Here is a 19,882-nt window from a genome sequence, read left to right on the forward strand (position 1 = left end):
GGCAAGTTGACTGTACCTGGGCTCATGGTAGCCAAAGTTCTCAGCCTGGCCACACCTCACCAGAGATGTGTGCGACATTACCAGGAGGCACAGAGTGAGGACCATGGCTCCACCCAGCCTCTGTCCCCTCAGTTGCCCCAGCACATACATTCCTTGCCTACCTCGGGACGCTGCCATTTCAGGACTATAGTCAGAAGGTCTAAAAGCTCTCTTGAAAGCAGGGACAGGCCTGGGCTGTGGGACCTGAAGACTACATGTTATGGGGAACTCTTAGTAAGAAAACAGTGGGAGGAATGCGGTGTGGGCAGTATAGGCCAGAGGACAGCCTCAGGTGTCCTTAAGGAACACAATTCACCTTATTTTTCAGATACGGTCTTTTGTTGGCTTGGAACTTGCCTATTAGGCTCGGCTCACTGGCCAATGGGCTCCAGCGATCCAGCGTCTCGACCTCCCCAGGCCCATCATACACATGTGCCACCTGCTCTTTTTTATGTGGCTTGTGGGGGTAGAACTCAGGTCTTTGTGGTTGCAAGGCAATTTACTGATGGATCCATCTCCTCAGGCCTAAGAAAACATTTAAAATATTCACCAAAGTGAGTGAGTATTTAGGAAAAGCAAATTCCTGGAGCCTTGGGTCATCGTGTGCCTCTTAGACAATTGTTTAAGAATGCCACCATGTGCTGGGCAGTGGCGCCTCTAATCCCAGCACTTGGATCTCTGAGTTCTAGGCCAGCCTGGTCTACAAAGTGAGTTGAGGATAGCCAGGGCTATCTTGGGGGGAAAAAAATCACCCTGGATGGGCTAGAGAGATGGCTCAGTGGTTAAGAGCACCAGCTGTTCTTCCAGAAGACCCGGGTTCAATCCCCAGCCCCCACATGGCAGGCAGCTCACAACTGTCTGTATCAGTTCCAGGGGATCCCCACCCTTATACCAATATACATGCAAGCAAAACACTAATGCACATTAAAAAAAAAAAAAAAGACTTTCACCCTGGAAAACTGGATGGAGCCTAGCTTTATCTCCCTGGATTTCTACCAGCAACCTTCTAGAACATACTGGCTTCCAGAGTCTGCCAGCTTGTAGGAGAAGCCAGAACTAATGAGAAAATGGAGGGAGGCCCTGCAGGCCACTCTGATGAGGGCTCCTGTGGGGACCACCAGTCCAGGCCCTGGCTACTCAGTGTGGCCCCAAACTGCAGCTACCACTTCTTCTGGAAACCTGGGGCAAAGGCATCTTGACCTCTCTCCAGAGTGTACCTAGAAGGACCCTTGAGTTCCTTGCAGTCCAGGTACAAGTGTGCTGCTGCTCTGTGATTTGGCTAGGCAGCTGTGACTCTGCCATGAACATGACGGCCAAGAACAGCAGGTGTTTCTCCGCTCTCGCTTCTGAGGGTGGGGTGTTGACAGAGCTGTGTTCTCATGGGTTTTAGAGGATGTTTCTTCTCTGCCTCTCCCAGCCAATGGCTATCCTGGGTGTTCTGGGCTGTGGACCTATTAGTCATGGCCCTCCCTGTGTGGTGTTGGAATCCCCCTCCATGAGTTAGGACCTACCCTACTCTCACCTACATCCAGACCCTACTTCCAGATGCAGTCCCATAGGCTCTAGGTAGACATATCTTCCAGGGACACTAGTTAGCCCAGGAGAGGCCTGAAACAAAAGGGCACACAGGATGGAGGTAGGGAGCAACGTCTGAGGCCCGCTTCTTGCCCTGTCACGCTTTACCCAGCAGGCACACAGGACACTTGCCAAGACTCACTCTCCTGGGGGCAGGGATGGGAGATAAGGACAGCCCCTATCAGACACCAACTGTGTGAGAGGCAGGGGCCCTCGGCTAGGCGAGCTTGGCTGAGGAACAGCTCCAGGAGAAAGTGGCAAGAGGAAGAAGAGCCAGGACTGGGGTCAGGAACTTAGTGTCCTGGCTTTGAACTCACTCAGTAGCCCAGGGTGGAACTGAGCTTTTGGTCCTTCCTGCCTTTATCCTCTTACTGGAGTTATAGGCGTGCAGACTGTGTCCGAGTTATGTAGTGCTGTGGATGCTAGGCAAATGTTCTACCAACTGAACTGTATCCTGAGCCCCACCCCCATGTAACCTTTCTAAGACATTCCCCAGAGGCTCTTTTGGGGCTCTGGTTGGCTCCTTATAGCTTGGTGGGGAGGAGGTACTCCTTGCCTGAAGCTCCTTCCATGGGGGGGGGGTTAGTCCAGAGAGTGGTAAAAGAGGGAACGGACCCAGCAGAAGTCGGTGATGCCCAGGGGAGCTGGGCTGTGGACAGGAAGGCCACGTTTCAAGAATAAAGAGAAAAAACTAGCCCCACATGGAAATGGAGGGATTTTCTGTTGCATTTACATGGAGGGTCAGTTGCAGCGTCCTATGCAGCCTAGTGGGCAGACACCATGAGCCCAGGTGCAGTCACAGCCTTGGAGCAGGTGTTTTGAACCAGCATGTGAGACAACCTCCTCACCACCTTCAAACAGAGGGAACCGAGTGTGGCTGCAAATAGCTCACATGTACTTGGGAGGTGGCGGCAGGAGGATCAAGGGTTCAAAGGCACCCTCAATTATCCAGTGAGTTTGCAGGCAGCCTGGGCCACATAAGATCCTCTCTCAGAACAACAACAAATGGGTGCTGGAGAGGTGACTCAGTGAGCACTTACTGCTTTTGCAGAGGACCTGAATTTGGTTCCCAGCATCCACCTGGGGTGGCTCACAACTGCCTGTAACTCCAGCTTCAGGGGATTTGACAGCCTTTCCTGATCTCTGTGAGCATCTGTATTCACACGTACTCACAGACGTGCAAACATACACATAAAATTAAAAGTATATTCTTTAAAAAGGGCTTTTCTGTCTGGTGGCAGCCATCAGGTGAGTCAAGGTGGGTACATATAAGTAAAGATTAGAGCAGCAGTTCTCAGCCTGTGGGTCGTGACCCCTTTGGGCCATTTTTTTTTTAAGATTTATTTATTATTATGTATACAGTACTCTGCCTACATGTACATCTGCAGGCCAGGGGAGGGCACAGATCACATTAGAGATGGTTGTGAGCCACCATGTGGTTGCTGGGAATTGAACTCATGACCTCTGGAAGAGCAGTCAGTGCTCTTAACCGCTGAGCCATCTCTCCAGCCTTTTACAGAGGTCCTGCTATCAGCTACCGTGCAAAACAGATGTTTACATTATCGTTCATAACAGTAGCAAACTTATGAAGAAGTAATGAAAATAATTTTATGGTTGGGGGTCACTGCCACATGAGGAAGTGCATTAAAGGGTCACAGCAGCGATGCACTTTCTTCAGGGGTCCATGGCTAGCTGTATCACCTCCTCTTTGCTCCACAGGGCTCCCCCACCCATCTGGTCAGCTGCTTTACAGGGCTAAGCAAACCTACATCAGATGCAGGGCTTCATGTTTCCAATGGAGGCTGCAAACAGCTAGTTCCTTAGAGTGCAAGCCTGTCCATCACGGCTTTAACCAGCTAACAAATTGCCCAGTCTTTTGTGGAGAGAGCTGGGCGCCATTATGGAGCTTTCTTTGGGAGTCCTGAATTCTTACTGGGCTGAAGGTTTCACACAAATTTTTTGAGGTTCTCCTCAATGATCCACTCCAGATGTTACCAGAACAAATCCTAACACCTCGTGGATCACCAGGAGTGGGGGTGGGGGTGGGGACCCTCGATGACTGAGCTGCCACCTGCTGGCCACAGGAGTTGTGGCCTCCAAAAGTTCTGACACACTCCACACAGCTGAAGAAAGAAAAGAACTCTCCAGCTGATTCCTAATGATGTAAGTAATGACAGTCACACACACACACACACACACACACACACACACACACACACACACACACACACGCGAGGGAGTCGATGGGTGTCAGGATGCCCTTAGGGGCATATGGCTGATCCTAGTACCCACTTACTGAAACCCGAGAAAATGCTTTACCTGCCTTTGAGCAGGGTGTTAGGGGCCTCAGCTCTGTGCCCACCTACCAAAGTCCTGCCTACCTCCCTTACTCTCCCAAGGCCACTAAACTTCAGCCTTCAGCCTTCCCCACTCCCACCATACCTAAGCCCCAACCATACCGTCCCCTCCCCCAACCATAACGAATCCTCACAGAGTGGGGTCAGAACCTCAAGATTCTCAAGTCTAAAGCAGGTGACAAAAGGTGACTCGAGAAAAAAAACATTCCACATGGAGAGTCAGGACCAGAGACAGGCCACGTATCCATGTGCCTCATATGCGTTAACAGGAGGCCATGTGTCCCTGTACCCTCTTATGTATGGGTTAGCATGAGACCTCACCTCTCTGGCATCTGCAGCCTCCCCTCCCCCTCAGCCTCATTAGCTCCCTGTGTAGTGCACAGCCTGTGTGACTACACACAATGACCGACAGTTGCCAGTCTGGATTTAGCGCCTTGCAGGCAAACCAGCCCCCAGGTATGGATGAAGGAAAGGAGACCTCCAGACCAGTCTGAGAACCTAGTCATGCCCGGGGCCCAGCAATAGTTCTGGGAGCCACCCATCTTCCTATCTCAGGGGAAGAGGGCAGCATAGAGTGCTGAGAAATTAAGTCAGCTGTTTCTACAGGAAAGGGTGAGACGAGGAAGGAAAAGAGAGGAACTTCCGGTTTGGGAAAGTCAGAGGTCAAACTGCAAGGTCCTTGAGGGCTGGAGACCAGGCTCTAGCGCCCACTGTCACTCCAGCATCCCAGGAGGTAATATTGTCTGTGTGCCGGTCACTGGATTCTCCAGCAGCCCATAATGTGTCTGGTGAGGAAACTGAGGCACAGAGGAGAGGAACGATTTGGAACCCAGCTGAGAACAATGTCCTCAGTGCATCCCCAGCTGCAATGCATCCCTAAGGCCCTTGGATAGCGTCTTCTGGAGAGACAGTGTGGGTGGTGTCCGGCTCCAGCAAAGAGCCCAGCTTAGCCTCGGGAGAGAGAAAAGGGTCCCAAGACAGGCTCAGACCAGGACACAGAGTCAGCCCCACCCAGGGCCCTCTTTTTAGAATCTAGGCTCCCAGGAAGAGATTTGAGCATTTGTCCTGTTGCTGCAGAGCCCGAGCCTCCAGGGGCAGGGACCTCCGGGAGAGTCTGTAATGGTTTCCTCACAGTCAACCTTCTCCGGATGGTGGGGGCATCCACTATTGAGAGACAGCTGGAACCTGACACTCGTGGCATTGGGCCCAGTCTCCATGGCAGCAGAGGATTTATTACCAGGCCTCCACCCAGCCTGGTGGACTTTCGACTCCAAGGCAGAGGAGACAGAACCAAACACCCTCCCAGGAGCAAGGGGTGCCTGAAGATGGTGAGTGAGGAGCTGTGCAGGCGTAGGTGGGAAGGGCCCCTGCTGAAGGCCCCTGCCCCCTCCCGACTTGTTTTTGTTTTCTCTCCCGCAGGCCAAGTTCCTTTCCCAGGACCAAATTAATGGTAGGTTGGGTTTATTCTTTAATTAGAAACTTCCCACAAAATGTGTGTCTCATTAGGCAATTTGCTTTGCTGGGTTTTGTCGGGAGGAAGGAAGGCCTGAGGAGGGGGGAACTGGCCCACCCACAGGCTCGGAGCCAGGTGCTGTGGGGCAGCTGGTGACCTGTTTGGGGGTGGCCCTGAGATGAGCTTACTGACTTTCCAGGGCTTGTTATATGTCAGCGTGACTTTCAAGGTGGGTCATAAAAGAGAGCTTGCTAGTGCTCCAGAGAGCCTGAAGTGGGTCTGGGGAGGAAGCTATCAGCGCAATAAAGGAGCCACAGACAAGGCAGTGGGGCTTTGCAGTCAGTGCTGTGGGGAACAGAACCCAGAGCTAATATCCTTGGACAGGATATTTCTTTTATGGGTCTGGGCCTCTGTAAAACTAGGGGCTCGCCTGGCACCCCCTGCCTAGTTCAGTGTGGGCACTTTGCTCTTAGGCTTCCTGCAGAGCCCAGTTCTGTTTCCCCAAGACCAGAAAGCACAAATGAGTTACAGAGAACTTGGCCGAGACTTGGTCTGGTGTCTGGTGGCTGAGTCCCTGGCAGAGAGGCCCAGTCTTCAGCCTAGGGCCTAGAGGAGACAACCATCTTTCCGAGAGTCTGTGCCCCTAAACCTGCCCCGACAGAGGATAGAAACAGTCCCGGTAGCTCACTTCTCATTGCTGCTGAAGTGATACCTTGTCAGTGAGACAGAACCGCAGGTACACAGGGCCATGGAGCTCCGGTGTGTGACAGGGCCCGGAAGGCCAAAGGGCTGGCTCTGGTTATCCTGGCAAGGATCAATCCCAGAGTTGCAAATGACCAGAGCTGGGTCTAGAAGAGGCGGTGGCAGGGATGTGTGCTTATAGCCAAGTAAGTGCCTTCTCCCAGAATCCTTAACTGCCTATCCCCCAAACCACGGACAAGACCAGAGGGGACAGAGCTTTAGAGCACAGAGCCTCGCCCACAGTTATGGGCTGGCAAGATGACTCAGTATGTCAGAGTCTGTACTGCTCTTGCAGAGGAGCCAAGTTTGGTTCCCAGCACATATATAAGGCCTGCTCACAAGCACCTGTAACTCTGGCTCCCAGGGCATCCCACACCTCCGGCCTCCTTGGGCTTCTGTATCATGCATGCGCACACAACGGAAAACAGTCCTTGAAAGGAGACCTAAGCTAGACACTACCTGTCAGCCGCAGCGGCCCCCCTATTGTGCCCCGACAACAGACTCACTGCCCATCTCTTCCATGGCCTTCAAAACTACTAGAAAGGAAGGGTGCAAAAATTCTCCTTGTATCCCAGTGTCTAACACCAAGAAGACAGCCATTGATGTTTAGGAATTGGAAGCCTGGGTTGGGATCAGAGAGGAACAGGGCTTTGAAGGCTGCCTGGCAATTCACCCATGAGCCTCCGTTCCCTCATCTGAAAAGGAAGGACAATGATGTCACCTTATGGGTCTGCTGTGAGCAAGGGACAGAGGAGAGGACAGCCTTCACATGCTGGACATTGGGCATGGGAAGGATACATCTAGGAATTTTATAAGCTGATGTTATTCAACAGCGAAGGTGTAAACTGTGTCCAGTGTGTATGGAAAGCTAAGACAGCCTTGCTGTACTGGCAGCACTGAAGACTTGAAAGAAGTTTCAGTTTGGGGGCTGGGGATGTGGCTTAGTTGGCAGAGAACTTGCTTAGCATGCACATGGCCCTGGATTCAACCCCTTACCCCACATTAACTGGGTACGATAGTGTGCCCCTGTAGTCCCAGCACTCAGGGAGGCAAAGGATCAGAAGTTCAAGGTTAGCCCAGGCTACATGAGATACAAGAAAGCAAGAGGTTTCAGTTTAGTGAATATAATTTATACCATGGTGAGAAACAGTTCATCAAAGAGTCACCTTAATGACAACACAATCTCAAGTCACTGGGAAAAGAGGTCAATTCTTTTGTTGCGTCAAAGCTGTGGGTTAACTATGAACACAAGAATGGGCCACATTCACTTGTAGTGGTCAGTTGTGTAGATGGAATTTATAATGGAGAACATTGTATATTTTATTGTGTGTGAGCTGTGCACTGTACATCCTTAATACCTGTAAGGTGCATGTTAAACATGTATTAATGTGTTGGCACGGCTGTGAAACCATTTTATTTATTTATTATTTATTTATTTATTTACTTACTTACTTACCTGTCTAGACAGAGTTTCTCTGTGTAGCTTTAGCTGTCCTGGACTTCCTTTGTAGCTCAGGCTGTCCTTGAACTCACAGCCATCTGCCTGCCTCTGCCTCCCAAGTGCTGGGATTAAAGGCATGTGCCACCACACCCGGCAAAGGATTCTTAATTTGATGCATTTACCTCACTTATTCTTTCTTGTTTGGTTGGTCTGGTTTTTATGTTTTGGTTTTTCGAGACGGGTTTCTCTGTGAAGCCTTAGGCTGGACTTGCTTTGTAGACCAGGCTGGCCTTGAACTCACAGAGATCCGCCTGCCTGCCTGTCTCCTGAGTGCTGGGATTACAGGCATGCACCACCACGCCCAGCTCACCTCACTTATTCTTTAATTCAGCAAAGAGTCCTTTTCCTGGGCCAGCCCTAGCCCAGATGTTAAACATCCACAGTGATCTGGGAGCTATCTGCCCTCCCCCATTCTTGGGATTACAGTAGAACAGAGTGAAAGGCAGGAAGGAAAGTAGTGAAAGATGGGTGGGCTATCTTAGGACGAAGACGTGCGGGCTGGGGGCTGTGTGTGCAGGGGACTGAAAAAGCAAGGTCCCCGGGGGCTCCCTGGTATTCCAGGTATCTTATTACCTTGTTCTAACAGTCAGAAAAGACCGCAGGTATCAAGGACCCACAAAGGCCTGTGATGCAGGACAGCATCCCGCAGCAGGCTCCAGAAGTGGCTTCCGGTTACCCAGACAGGGATGCCAGAGTTGTAAAGGACCAGAGCTTGGTGTAGAAGAGAGGTGGTGGTGGCGGGGTGAGGGCGCTGGAGAGATGGCTCGGTGGCTCAGAGCACCTGAGACAGGTTCCTAGCATCTACACTGGGTGGCTCAACACCAACCACCTGTAACTCCAGCTGCAGGGAATCTGGCTCCTCGGGTTTGAAGAGATGGATGGAGTCTGGAGAGATGGTTCAGTGGGTAAAGGCACTTGACGCTAAGCCTGACAGTGGGTAAAGGCACTTGCACTAAACCTGATAATCTGAGGCACATTCCTTGGGCCTCCATGTGGTGGAAAGATGTGAACCAACGCCCTTACTAGATAGCCCCTGACCCCCACACATATACACACTACAGAGATAAAATGTATTAAGAGGTTTAGGAAGGCTGGGTGGTGGTAGCGCATGCCTTTAATCCCAGCACTCAGGAGGCAGAGGCAGGTGAATCGCTGTGAGTTCGAGGCCAGCCTGGTCTACAAAGCGCGTCCAGGATAGCCAAGGCTACATAGAGAAACCCTGTCTCAAAAACCAAAAAATAAAATAAAAATAAATAAAATGTTTAGGAAAAGAAAAAAAGAAAAGAAAAGGTGGATCTGTTGAGGTTGGGAGAGAAAACATACACCAGTTTGTTGTTCCAAGGCTGGCCTGTTTCATCCTTGCCCTAGACGCAGTTACCAGCACGAAGGAACGCGGTGTGCCTGTCTGGACAGCTGCAGATCCTGGGCCCCTCTCATCAGCTTCATCTCCTTTAGAAAATGGAAGGGATTAGGGCATTAGGGCAGCTCAGCCCATCTGTAGATCTGGGATCTTTCCCAAGCTCCTTGGAGGCTTGCCCCTCCTCCTTCCCCCCCACCCCCACCCCACAGTGGCCGCAGGGAAGAGCAGGGACAGCGCCACCAGCTGTGGAACTGCAGCAGCAGGAGGAGGTTCCTACACGGAGGAGGGAGGACTGCAGGGAGGGCTGTGGCTGTGAGGCCCTGGGCACACTTTCCAGCAGTTCCATGTAGGGACCAGGTCCTGCCAGAGGACAACTTGAGACCTCGGGAGCCAGGGCCTGAGGATGGATAAGTGATTTGAACTATCCCATACAGCCATCACAATAATCACCCCTACCTAGGAGAGCATCAGAGAGCCACTGTCCACCACTTGCTCCCGGAGGGGTTCTACAGAGGCAGGACAATTGCATCAATTTTGCAAAGGTCCCTGGGAGTCTGGCAACCCTTCCAGGCCGCTCTCTTCTTCTTGTATAGTCCTGTGTTGGCCCTCCTGCACTTCTCCCTGTGGTGCACAGATACTGGACTTGAAGGAAGGAACGAAGCTTTGCCGGGTGGATGGGTTAAGTAGGATCTCATCTGGCAATGAGTACAGGAGGTGGGGGTGGGGAGCCTGCTCAAAGACAGTTTTCAGTGAAATGGCTCTCCTTTATTGGGGGCATAAAGGCTATATAAACCTGGGGGAAGTGGGCAGGGGTTTTTCAGGGTGAGTGTACATCATTGGCTGGGGCTGAGGTGCTGGCAAGGCTTCATTTGCATGGAGAGGAATTCCAGGTGCACACTGAACAAATCCTTGTAAGGAAATAGGAAGGTTTTCATTGTTGTTGTTTTGGGTTTTGGGTTTTTTTGTTTTGTTCTTCGAGACAGGGTTTCTCTGTGTATCCCTGGCTGTCCTGGACTCACTTTGTAGACCAGGCTGGCCTCCAACTCACACCAATCCGCCTGCCTCTGCCTCCCAACTGCTGGAATTAAAGGCATGCACCACCATGCCCAGCACGAAATAGTACGTTTTAACTTGAAACCTGGTCACCAGGGTACATGACTACCTCTGAGAATGGTGGTGGTGGTGGTGGTGGGGAAGTCACAAGGCTAAGTGCACTGGGGCATGCAGGCCCAGAACAGGGAGGGAGTGTTTCTTACTCCTGCCTGTCTTAAGAGGAGATTTTCAGGGCTTGGACATGTCTTGACCTCACTCTTGCTTTTGGCTGTTTGCCCTGGTCCCACGCCTCAATTGCCCTTCAGTCCTGGAAGACAGATTTTGAGTAGCATCTTAAAGACCAGAGAATGGCCAGGCGTGGTGGTGCACACCTTTAATCGCAGCACTCATGGCAGAGGCAGGTGGATTGATTTGAGTTCGAGGCCAGCCTCGTCTACAAAGAGAGTGTTCCAGGACAGCCAGGGCTACACAGAGAGACCCTGCCCGGGAAAATAAAAACAAAAACAACCCAAAAAGCAAAAAAAAAAAAAAAAAAAAAAAGAGAGAGAGAGAGAGAGAGAATATGAAAGGAGGCGGAGGCGTCTCACCCAGCCTAGGCTAACCTCCAACTGCTGCATCGTGGAGGATAATCTTGGGCTCCTGATGCCCCTGCCTTCACCTCCCAAATACCGGGATTGCAGGCACATGCCAGCACACCCTGTTTCTATGGGTTTCTGGATATCAGGTGGGGCATAAGAAAGGAAAGAGGACAGGGAGTCGGGGAGCTCAATGTTAGGGTGCCTACATGACACGTGCAAGGTCCCAGTTCATCACCAACCTGGGTGGGGGAGGGGCAGAGGAGAAAGGGATGAAAGAGAAGAAGGGCAGCGGTGGTGGAGTGACCACCTGCTACTGACTCCCTCCCGCAATTGTGTGCAGAGTACAAAGAATGCTTCTCCCTGTATGACAAGCAGCAACGAGGGAAGATTAAAGCCACGGATCTTCTGGTGTCCATGAGGTGCCTGGGGGCCAGCCCAACGCCAGGGGAAGTACAGGGGCACCTGCGGACTCACGGGATAGGTGAGTGAGCAGTCCGGGCGGGCTTATGAAGGCTCTAGCTGGGAGAAGCAGGTGGTGGTGGTAGAGGTGGAGAAAGCTCAGAAGCCTGAGGTGCTGGTGGTAATGGGACCAGACCATAGAGGTAGCTAGCCAGGGATGCTGTGTTTCATCCTACAGGGACCCTGGTCTGATGTCACACTCAATATGCCACACCCCCTGGGAAAGCACATTACAAGTGGTTCTGATGTTTTTGTTTTTGTTTTGTCTTCCTCTGCTTTTATTTTGAGATAGGGTCTCATGTAGCCCAGGCTGGTCTTGAACTCACCTTGTGCTAGCCCAGGGTGATACTGAGTTCCTGATCCTTCTACCTTCACCTCCTGAATGCTAGGCATACAGATGTGTGCCATCATTCACAGCTCCTTTTTTTCATGGGAAAACAGCCTTTTGCAGGGCTTTTTGCATGTCCTTGGTAAAAACAGCTCACTCGTGTGGGCCCTATCCAACCACTTCCTAAATAAAGATGGCAGGCATCCAAGAGGCAAGAAGGTGCCTGGGCTCGGGAGCCAATGGTGGACTCAAGATCAGAATTCAGTTCTTCTGACGTCATAGAGTGATCTAATAGCTGTAATAAGGCTGCCAACCTGGCAGGAAACCTACTCAATCATTGCCAAGCAGCTCTCTGCTGCTGTCATTAAGGGTGGTTTTCTTTCCTTCCTGACCAGAATATATGGGACCTTTATAATCAAAACCAAATTTTGTTGTTTATTTTTCGGAATTAAAAACTCAGACTGGTGTCTGACACCAGCGTGTCTACACTGGGAACTAGACACTCAGGAAGGAGGAACTAGCCCAGAGACAAAGGTTGCTTGGAAAAAGCACTTGACTTGAAGGCTGAATCTACTCTTCAGCATCTGGACCTCAGCGTCCTCCTCTCTCACATGGGTTCTCATGATCTGCTAGGGTCACTGGAGGGCATGTAAGCATCTTCTGCTACAGGCTGAGCCCTTGGCCAGAGCCCAGCAAGCTGAAACCTGAGCTCTCCATTGCATGATCTGAAGGGCTGGAAGAGCAGTCAGGGGGCATCCCATTTGTTGTGGCAGGTTGGTTCAAGGGCTGCAGTCTCTTGCCATGCCCAAGGAAGGTGGAGACTGAAGGCCATGGGAAGGTAGATGGAGATGGGAGGTAGAGACCAGGGCTTAAGACTCCCATGTCTCTGGATCAGGTGGCTGCCGAGGGAATGGACCAGGTTCCCTCCACTTTGGAAACATGGTGGGGGCAGAGCAGAGGAGGAGGCTCTGTCTGGTCCTGTGCCATGATCAATAGTCTGGGTTTCTGTCTCCTTAGCAAGCAAGACTGAGGACGGGATTAAAAACCATGGTGTCTTAGTTGTGGCTTTTTCCCTGTTTTTATGATAAAATACCATAACCAATGCAACTTAAGGACAGAAGGCTTTATTTTAGTTTACATGTCAAGGTAAAGTCCATCATGGCTTGAAGCACCTGATCACACAGTCAGAAGGAGGCATGCATGCATGTTAGGTGAATGCTAGGGCTCAGCCCACTTCTCTCTGATATAGTTGGGGATCTCCTAGCCTAGGGAATGGTGCCACCTGCAATGGATATGTCTTCCACATCAATTAACAAAATCAGGATGCTTCCCACAGGTATGCCCCACAAGCCTTTTACCAAGATTCTAAAGTTTTGTCAAGTCGGTATTGCACGTGGTTGCCAAGGACTGCTGGGAACCTTTCCATCCTGTGATAATGGGCTACGGTGGGATCAGGAAGAGCTTCATCCCCCTTACCATGACCACTGCCTTGAGAGCTAGGTAGCCCTGGAGCTGGCTCCTCCGAGAGCCGTTCCCTGCAGGTCACTGTGCTGTGTGGGGTTTCCTAGATGAGCACGGAGAGCTGGATTTCTCCACCTTCCTGACCATCATGCACACGCAAATCAAACAAGAGGACCCGAAGAAGGAAATCCTTCTGGCCATGCTGATGGCAGACAAGGAGAAGAAAGGTTACATCATGGCATCTGAGCTGCGGTCGAAACTCATGAAACTGGGAGAGAGGCTCACTCACAAGGAAGGTAAGAGAGCCTGATGGGCTCTGAGCCATCTGGGGAGAGCTAGGGAATTATGGGGAGGGCAGTGTTGTGTAGCCCACCCACAGTTGTGCAGATGGCCAATTGATGAATGATCCAGAAGCTTGTGAGCAGAAGTCAGGCTGGCCAAGTGCTGGACCGGGGTTCAACGCAGAACCAGAGGAGAGAGGCAGAAGTGGGCAAGGGTAGAGGGTCAGCCCAGATGGAGTTCTACAAACAGTGGAGGCTGTTTTCATGTGAGCATTTGGGGCATCTGCTCACTTTGTCAAAGCCATGAGGGTATTTTTCAATTTAATAAATTAATTAATTGTTTTTGAGATGGGATTTCTCTGTGTTAACCTTGCCTGTCCTGGACTCACTTTGTAGACCAGGCTGGCCTTGAACTCAGTGAGCCGCCTGCCTCTTTCTCCTGAGTGCTGGGATTAAAGGCATGAGCCACCACACCCGGCTCTTTATTTTTTTTTTTAAAGATTTAATTATTTATGTATATGAGTGCTCCGTCTTCATGTACATCTGCATGCCAGAAGAGGTATCAGATCTAAGCATAGATGGCTGTAAGCCACCAAGTGGTTGCTGGGAATTGAACTCAGGACCTCTGGAAGAGCAGACAGTACTCTTCTTAACCCCTGAGCCATCTCCCCACGGGTCCTAATGTGGCTCATGATGGCTAGGAATGCAGCCCAACACAAAATCCTGAGCTTACTTTCAACACTGTAAATTTTATTTTGTTTTTAGAACATTATTGTGTGGTTGTCAAACATCAACTTAGTAGGCGATAATACTGTGTGCCCATGTCAAAAGGCCATGACATGGGCTAGAGAGATGGCTCCTAGATAGAGTTTGGCCCTCAAGCATGAGGACCTGAGTTTGGATCCTGGGAGCCCATGTTTTCTTTTTGTTTTTGTTTGTTTGTTTGTTTGTTTGTTTTAAAGCCGGACAGGTGTGTGTGGCTGCCTGTAATGCTAGCTCTCACCCAGGAGGCAGAGACAGGATGTAGCTGGCTAGCCACACTAGTCTGAACTGCTCCAGGTTCAGAGAGACCTTACCTCAAATGAAAATAAGAGAGCCACAGAACAAGACAGCAGATGTCAACCTCCGGCTTCCACATATAGGTGCTTGTGCACCTGCACACATGTGCCTCCACACAAATGAACAGGCAATACACATGTATACACAAGCCACACACAAAGCTATGGCATAGGACACACTGACAACACAGGTGCCCAACTGATAGAAGAGGCCAACTAAGTAGCTTTTGAGCAAAGCGGAGGCTGCATGCAGGGTCCAGGAGCCCCTCATTTCCAGGGCTGTCCTCTCCCCACAGCTGCTTCTGATACAGCTACAGCCATTGATGCTTCCAAATTGAGAGGCCATGCTGCCGTGGCTCCCAGCAGCGCTAGGAGGTTTTGCTTGCCACATTTCTTGCTTCAGAGCAGGATGAGGGCCTGGGCCATTTTCAGTGTTTCTTTCTTTCTAGCCTGCTAGACACAACTGTGGGCCACAGCCTGACCCTAAGTTGGCATTACTGATCTCCAAAGGCAAGGCTTTCAGGTTAGCTGGCTAGCTTGCCTGGGTTCTGTTGGAGGGCTCAGCTTATGCATAGTGGGTTGAAAAGGTCCCAATATCCACTGATTATTAACTTTTGGTTGGATTACAACGAACAGTGTAGAGGTTTCAGGTTGTAACTTGAATCCAGGCCCTTCCTTCAGGGACCCTGGCATGTGTTTCTTCCTCTTGCTGTAAATGAGGTTGCAACAGGTATTTCTGAGGTCCTCCAAGAGCTAGCAGTCTAATGGACCAACCTGCTCAGATTTTGGGGGGTGGGGTGGGCAGGGTGTTGAGATAGGATTTCTATGTGTAGCTGGCTGTTCTGGATTCGCTCTGTAGACCAGGCTGGCCTTGAACTCAGAGGTCCACCTGCCTCTGCCTCCCAAGTGCTGGGATTAAAGGAACACACCCCCATGCCTGGCCTGCTTGCTCAGATTTTATCTGTATTCATGAAGGTCCTGAGCAAAGCCTTTAAAAATGGGGCCTGGCAGGCAGATTCATCTTCAATATCTCTCAGCTGGCAGCATTTGCTGCAACTGTTTTTGTTTTCTTGTCTTTGGGGTTTTTTTGAGACAGGGTTTCTCTGTGTAGCCTCGGGGATTAAAGGCACGTGCCCGGCTCTACTGCAACTGTTTTTAATGTGAAGGGGGAAAACTGGGCCTGCCTTTGCCTTGGACTCCATGGCAAGGGTAGCGGTATCTTTTCTGAGGTAATTAACGATCTCAGTATGCAGTGACAGTCAGGCCTCTAGACTTCCCTCAGACGTTAACCAGCAAAGGACACTGGGAAGGAGCTGATGCAGAGTTTTCCCTCCTGGCTGCAGTGGAGCATAAGGGGATTCAGAAGAAATGTTGGGAAGTATCCTTGGCACACACAGCACCCAGCCCAGCTATCATCAGGCTGTGCTGTGATGCCCTCTTCTGATCTGTCAGTGATGCTGGCGCTGATACTTGGCCTGACCTCTGTGCCTGGCAACCAACCAACTGGCCAGAGGATAGGAGCTTTTCCATGAAATAATATGTACCTGTCTTCTCAGGCTCAGAGCACCTACGGACTTAAAAAGAGAAAGCTACAGCCTGCCTGCCTGCCAGGATCCCACAATATAGCCCAGGCTAGCCTCAAGTTCAGAGATCCACTTGTCTCTGCCTCTAGAATTTAGGGATTAAAGATGTGCATATGACCATACCTGGCTACTTAGTGTCCTTGAAAAAGCAATTCTGCTTTCAAAAAGGTTCTATTTCGTAGGTGTGGCGGCACAAGCCTTAATCCAAACACATGGGAGGTAGAGGCAGGCTGATCTCTGTTCCAGGTTGCTAGTCTAGTTTACACAGTATGTTTTAGGTAGTGCTACCTTCCCAAAACAAACAACTGGTAGAAAAAAAGATTTTATTTTTGTATCAGTACAAGTATATGCCACATATATACCCGCCCTGAGGGAAGAAGATGGGCATCAGATCTGCTGGGACAGGCATTTATGAGCCATCTACACATCTACTGGGACTCAACTAGGGTTCTCTCAAGAGCATAGGTGTTCCTAACTGCTGAGCCATCTTTCCAGCTCTTGAGCAATGTAGTTTGGTGCTTTGAACTTCAGATGCAGTTGTTTCATTTCAAATTAGTGCTAGGGATCCAACCCCCAGGTGCATGCTAGCCAAGTGCTGTTGTCGCCCCACCCTTTTTGCAGTGAGGCTCTAGTAGCAGACCATTTGTCACTCAGCATTCGTGGGCAGGTGGGCAGCGAGGGAAGAGGTGAGCTTCTGTGGAGGAGAGGGGCAGGGCCAGTGTGGCTGTGTCTGGAGCTGTGGGTGATGCCCATGTAACTGGGAGGTTACAAGGGTGGGCTGTACAGGTAAAACATCCAGGCTAAAGGTTTCTTGAGAGACAGACACAGAAGTCAAGTGTTTCTTTAAAAGAAAACTCAGGGCTCAGTGCTGGCTGCCAAGCTTGGCAACCGGAGTTTGATCTCTAGAACCCACATGGTAGGAGAGGGCTGACTTCCACAAGCTGTCCTTTGACCTCCACACATGTGGCATGCACAAACCCCTCCCTCAATAAACATGTTTTCAAAAATTAAACTCAAGTACAAGGCAACCTCAGTTACTGAATCCCAACCAGTGTACTTGCCTCATATCCTGGGCCCTGTGGAAAGCAGGGAAGTTCTGGGGTCTCTACCCCCTATTTCCCCCGCTCAAAATTATTTTTACATTTTATGTATATGTGTGCTCTATCTGCATGTACACCTGCATAGCAGAAGAAGGTATCAGCTCACATTGTAGATGGGTGTGAGGCACCATGTGGTTGTCAGGAATTGAACTCAGACCTCTGGAAAAGCAGACAGTGCTCTTAACTGTTGAGTGGTCTCTCCAGCCCCATGTTCTGGGGTCTTGGAAGCAAGTTATCAGAAGCGTAACTTGGAAACAGTCAATCAGATTCTCAGAGATGACTTCTGGGGACCCCTAACCTCCAGTATATAAAAATTGACACATTAATGTGATTTATTGCAGTGGATGATCTTTTCAAGGAAGCAGGCATCGAACCAAACGGCCAAGTGAAATATGACACATTTATCCAGAGGATCACCCTTCCTGTGCAAGACTACTGAGGGAGCTGAGATCAAGAGCACTGGAGGCTCATGGGCCTGAAAACCTAGACTGATTTATTTTTAAGGGAAGTCTAAAAATGGCAAACACTGCAATAAGACCATATGGCACAACAAGTACAGGAGATAAGTAGCAATAAATGATGCAGCCATGGTATCACATGCCTGTAATACAAGGTCTGTATTGATTTTAGAACTAACATTAGTCTTGCTTTTTGCAGCACGCGAGTGCCTATGATTTGGGGAGACCACTGTACTTCTCAAAGCCTATGAGCCTTATAAGGATGAAGATCTTGTCTTGAAAATAAATGGCTGACAACTTTGAGAGAGCATTGGTGTTTCCATGGTACTGGCGTTTCTCCAAAAGAGCAGTCTGCCAGAAGACCAGTCTGCTTTTGGGTACAAGAACAACCTTCGACATTTCCAAGATAAAGCCAGGGTTGGCTGGGAACCAGCAATAAGCACAGAGTGCATGTACACACACATACGAGCAACAAGCGGTGTGTGCGCGCGCACGCACACACACATACACAGGACAAGAAGCATACACTGCATGCGCACACACAGATGCACATCTATTTCTTATAGCTCTACAATCCATCTCACCAGCCAGACCAATAGCAGGATGCTTTTTCATAAACAAGTATAAAGTGAAAACACACATTAGAGTGAGCGTAGGATCCACTGAGTGGTAGGAAGTGACCCAACTTTATATCCCACACCAAAGGAAGCGGGAGGTGGGACCACACACCACCTTAGCAGCCTTGCAGAATAAAGCAGGCCTCTCTGATGCTCCTGGCAGGGTTTGCTGAGTCTGTGCCCTGTCTATTGTTAGGTTCCAGGAACTAGGATGGTCTTCTCAAGTGACCTGGGGTAATCAAGACTTTAAGCCACTCTCTTGGGACTAACAGAAGAAAGGAATGTACCATGTCATGGCCACAATCTGAGAGGCCCTGAAATTAACAGTGGGAACCAGTGCCCCAGCTGGGAGACCCAGGGGTACAGCAGAGGTAGGGTGCAGAGCTCTGATCACGAAGACCTTCATTTGTTTCAGGACTGGCTGTGGCTCTGTTCCTTAAGTAAAAGCAGGAAGACATCAAGGCACAGGCATCTCTTGGGAAGGTAGACCAGCCACATCTTTTCCTAAGGGTTAGGCTCTGGAAACATTCCAGGGGACCAAACAGGGCAATCTTGATTCACCTACCTCACATATGCTGAATCGCTCAGACCAACAGAAAACCTGAGGGAGGGAGGGAAGGAGGGCGGGCGGGCGGGTCTCATTTTCCTGGGAGAGATACTATGTATTCCCTGAGTAGCTTTATTATAAGCAACCAGGCACATTTCTTTAATACCAAAAACCAAAACCAAAACCAGACAAAACAAAACAGGGCTAGATAATAGAGGCATATTCCTTCAAAGAGGACTTTTTTTTTTTTCATTTGAGGCCAGCATGAGACACAAAGCAAGAGTCTGGGAAGCACAAAGAGAAAAACGCAGCATTTCTGGGCTGTTCTAGGGAGCCTGAAAGAAGCCTGAGAAAGTGTGGGTAACATACAGTAAAATCTCCATGACTCTCAGGGCAAGTCCTTCGGGGAGGCCAGCTCTCCAGAGAGAAGGCTGCATTTCCCTACTGGGTTCTAGAGTCCAATACCAATAGCCATGGCTTTAGAATCACATTTGCTTACCAGTCTAGAATACCAGAGACCTGACAGGTGTTTCATGTGGACACTGCCCATGGGAGAGTGGGAGAGGGTGAGGAAGTCTCGGCCCCTACAGGAGAGGCACTTTCTCAAAGTGTTCTGATGTCAGTGACTGTTCTTTTTGTTTGTTTGTTTTGTTTTTTGAGACAGGGTTTCTCTGTGTAGCTTTGGCTGTCCTGGACTCACTTTGTAGACCAGGCTGGCCATGAACTCACAGCGATCCACCTGCCTCTGCCTCCCAAGTGCTGGGACTAAAGGCATGTGCCACCATGCCCGGCGCTTTTTTTTTTTTTTTTTTAAAGACAGGATCTCATGTATTCCAAATTTACCTCAAATTTGTGAGGATGCCCTTGAACTTCTGATCCTCCTGCCTCCTCCACCTGAGTGCTGAGATTACAGGTGTGTACTATGCCTTTTATTTGATGCCGGGGACTAAGTCCAGTGCATGCCATACAAGTGCTCTGCCAAATACCCTAAGCCTTCCAGTGTAGGATCTGTTTGTTTTTGGGTTTTCTTGGCTTTTTTGAGACAGGGATTTTTCTCTGGGTAGCCATGGCTGTCCTGGAATTCACTCTATGGACCACCAGGCTGGCCTTGGACCCACAGAGATCTGCCTGATCCTGTCTCCCAAATGCTGGGATTAAAGGTGTGCACCAACATGTCCAGCCCCCAGTGTAGTTTTAGGGCACATTGTATGTATCTTATCTGGCTAAGTGTGAATCTCCAGTACAGCTTGAAAAGCGCATGTACCTAGGGGTTAATCTGCATAGCCTGGGCTGCTCTTCCCCACCCACTGCCCTAGTCATGTGTGGCAAGCTG

General features: G+C 50.1%; 1 protein-coding gene and 1 long non-coding RNA gene across 4 annotated transcripts; one reads left to right on the forward strand and one right to left on the reverse strand.

The window, feature by feature from the left end:
* The first annotated feature begins 4,559 nt into the window (after positions 1–4,559).
* Positions 4,560–17,688, forward strand: CALML4 (calmodulin like 4). Of its 3 annotated transcripts, XM_084781431.1 has the most exons (6): positions 4,560–4,704; positions 5,106–5,299; positions 5,391–5,421; positions 10,998–11,138; positions 13,013–13,201; positions 17,269–17,688. In XM_084781431.1, exons 2-6 carry the CDS (start codon positions 5,120–5,122, stop codon positions 17,364–17,366), a joined length of 639 nt encoding a protein of 212 aa, XP_084637557.1. In that variant the 5' UTR covers positions 4,560–4,704; positions 5,106–5,119; the 3' UTR covers positions 17,367–17,688. The 3 variants fall into 3 exon arrangements, with proteins under 3 accessions (XP_084637557.1, XP_084637555.1, XP_084637556.1); XM_084781429.1 differs by lacking the exon at positions 4,560–4,704 and having other exon boundaries at positions 5,105–5,299; positions 17,585–17,688; XM_084781430.1 differs by lacking the exons at positions 4,560–4,704; positions 10,998–11,138 and having other exon boundaries at positions 5,186–5,299.
* On the reverse strand, positions 12,553–13,006 carry LOC311597211. The gene is made up of 2 exons (XR_014779136.1): positions 12,803–13,006; positions 12,553–12,701 (listed from the first exon to the last, which is right to left on the reverse strand). It is a non-coding gene; the product is annotated as an uncharacterized lncRNA (long non-coding RNA).
* Positions 17,689–19,882: the final 2,194 nt, after the last annotated feature.

The sequence above is a fragment of the Acomys minous genome (genome assembly GCF_964271855.1).
Source record: "Acomys minous genome assembly, chromosome: 5".
Lineage (NCBI taxonomy): Eukaryota > Metazoa > Chordata > Mammalia > Rodentia > Muridae > Acomys > Acomys minous.

What these genes read in the sequence shown, in the direction of transcription:
- CALML4 (XM_084781431.1), top strand. Translation starts at nt 5,120, where the DNA reads ATGGTGGGGGCATCCACTATTGAGAGACAGCTGGAACCTGACACTCGT. An exon ending in CCTGCGGACTCACGGGATAG is followed by an intron (nt 11,139 to 13,012) that starts GTGAGTGAGCAG and finishes GGGGTTTCCTAG; the next exon opens with ATGAGCACGGAGAGCTGGAT. An exon ending in GAGGCTCACTCACAAGGAAG is followed by an intron (nt 13,202 to 17,268) that starts GTAAGAGAGCCT and finishes GATTTATTGCAG; the next exon opens with TGGATGATCTTTTCAAGGAA.